At 45.2% G+C, this 1,632-nt stretch overlaps 1 protein-coding gene across 1 annotated transcript in view; it reads left to right on the top strand.

Annotated features, from left to right (window-relative positions):
• Positions 1 to 1,632, top strand: part of Aars (alanyl-tRNA synthetase) — a 26,489-nt gene that overhangs the window by 12,337 nt on the left and 12,520 nt on the right. Inside the window, exons 10-11 of the mRNA XM_004625999.3 lie at positions 1 to 125; positions 618 to 764. Of these exons, the coding sequence (XP_004626056.1) occupies positions 1 to 125; positions 618 to 764 (272 nt within the window). The remainder of the gene's footprint in view (positions 126 to 617; positions 765 to 1,632) is intronic.

The following is a 1,632-nucleotide window of genomic DNA, read 5'->3' as shown; positions in this document are numbered from 1 at the left end:
GTGACACTGCTTGGTTACTCTATGACACCTATGGGTTCCCAGTGGATCTCACTGGACTCATTGCTGAAGAGAAGGGCCTGGTGGTAGACATGGATGGCTTTGAAGAGGAGCGGAAGCTGGCCCAGGTAAAGAATGTGGAGTGTGAGCTGGAAGCCTAACACCTATCCATGAGTGATTTGGCTGCAAAGCAAACACAACTTCCTTTCCAATCAGTCTTTGAAATTTCTTCCCCCTAGACAAGAGGATCTGAAATAGGATGATTCTGTCCTGTAGAGTGTTTGGCAGTGATATCCAGAGACTTTTTTTTTTCTTTTTTGGCAGTACCAAGGATCGAACTTACGACTTTGTGCTTGCCAGGCAGGCACTTATACCACTGAGCTATCTCCCCAGCCCTACATTTTTGGTTTTAATAACCAGGGGCAGGATACTCCTGTTCATGGAGTCTGGGGTGCTGGTCAATACTCCCCAGTGCAGGCAGGCAGCAGATAACAGTGCTGTAGGTCAACCTCCCAGTAGTGCCCAGGTTGAAAAATTGGAGGATATAGTTTAGCAACTTTAAATTCTTTCAACTCTTGTTCTCCTACTTGAAATCACTAATGTTCATTTCTCTCTGGCAGCTGAAGTCTCAGGGCAAGGGCGCAGGCGGGGAAGATCACATTATGCTGGACATCTACGCTATCGAAGAGCTACGGGCACAGGGCCTAGAGGCCACAGATGACTCTCCGAAGTATAGCTACCACTCAGACTCCAGCGGTGGCTACGGTGTGTTGCTGGGCTCCGACCACTTTTGAGCTATCTGTCCCTCATCTGGGGAGCTTTTGAGTGTCAAGGCTGAAGACTAGGTGCCCCACAGCTCTCTTAGCCCTCTCTCCTATAGTACTATGCAGCTACTGAGAACTTTTATCCTCCTGGCACTCCTGGCTGGTGATATTCCTAACTTTTTATTTTAAAATAATTACAGGAAGCTGTAAAAAAAAAAAAAAGAGGAAGAAAAAAAGAAATTATAAGGAGGCTCCATGTAACCTTCACCAGTTTCCTCTGATTCTAACACCTGGAGGAGGGGACCAGGCAATTGATCTTGAAACAATACACAATGGCTGTTGTCTTGTTGAGATAGGATCTTGCTAGAAGTTATGGTCATCCCGCCTCGGCCTCCCAAGGAGAGAGTTACACTGGTATTACAGGTGTGTGCCACCATACCTGGGCTGCTGAATTTTGCATCAATATAATAGCATTCTAAAGTTAAGAAACTACTGGGTATAATGTTACACATCGGTAATCCTAGCACTGTGGGAGGCTGAAGCAAGAGGATCACCATGAATTACAGGCCAGCTTGACTACATAGTGAGACCCTGTCTCAGTTCTCCCTCCACAAATAAGAAACCGAGAGCCAGGGAGATAGCTCAGTAGAATAAGCGCTTGCCTGGCAAGCACAAGGTCTTAAGTTCAATCCCTGGTACTGCACAAAAAAAAATCTAAGAAATGAGGAAACACATTAATTTGATTCTTTGCTCTGGCAGAGACCGATCTTATACCAAAATCTGTCTAAGCAAACCCACAAGTTGAATACACTCTGTGATTTGGCCTTGGAACAACAGATTTATTACTGTTCTTAAAGGGTAATCAGAATTA

This window comes from Octodon degus, unplaced genomic scaffold, assembly GCF_000260255.1.
Source record: "Octodon degus isolate 3935 unplaced genomic scaffold, OctDeg1.0 scaffold00011, whole genome shotgun sequence".
NCBI lineage: Eukaryota > Metazoa > Chordata > Mammalia > Rodentia > Octodontidae > Octodon > Octodon degus.
The sequence above is the reverse complement of the archived record's forward strand: the minus strand, read 5'-3'. Positions and strand labels throughout refer to the sequence as shown.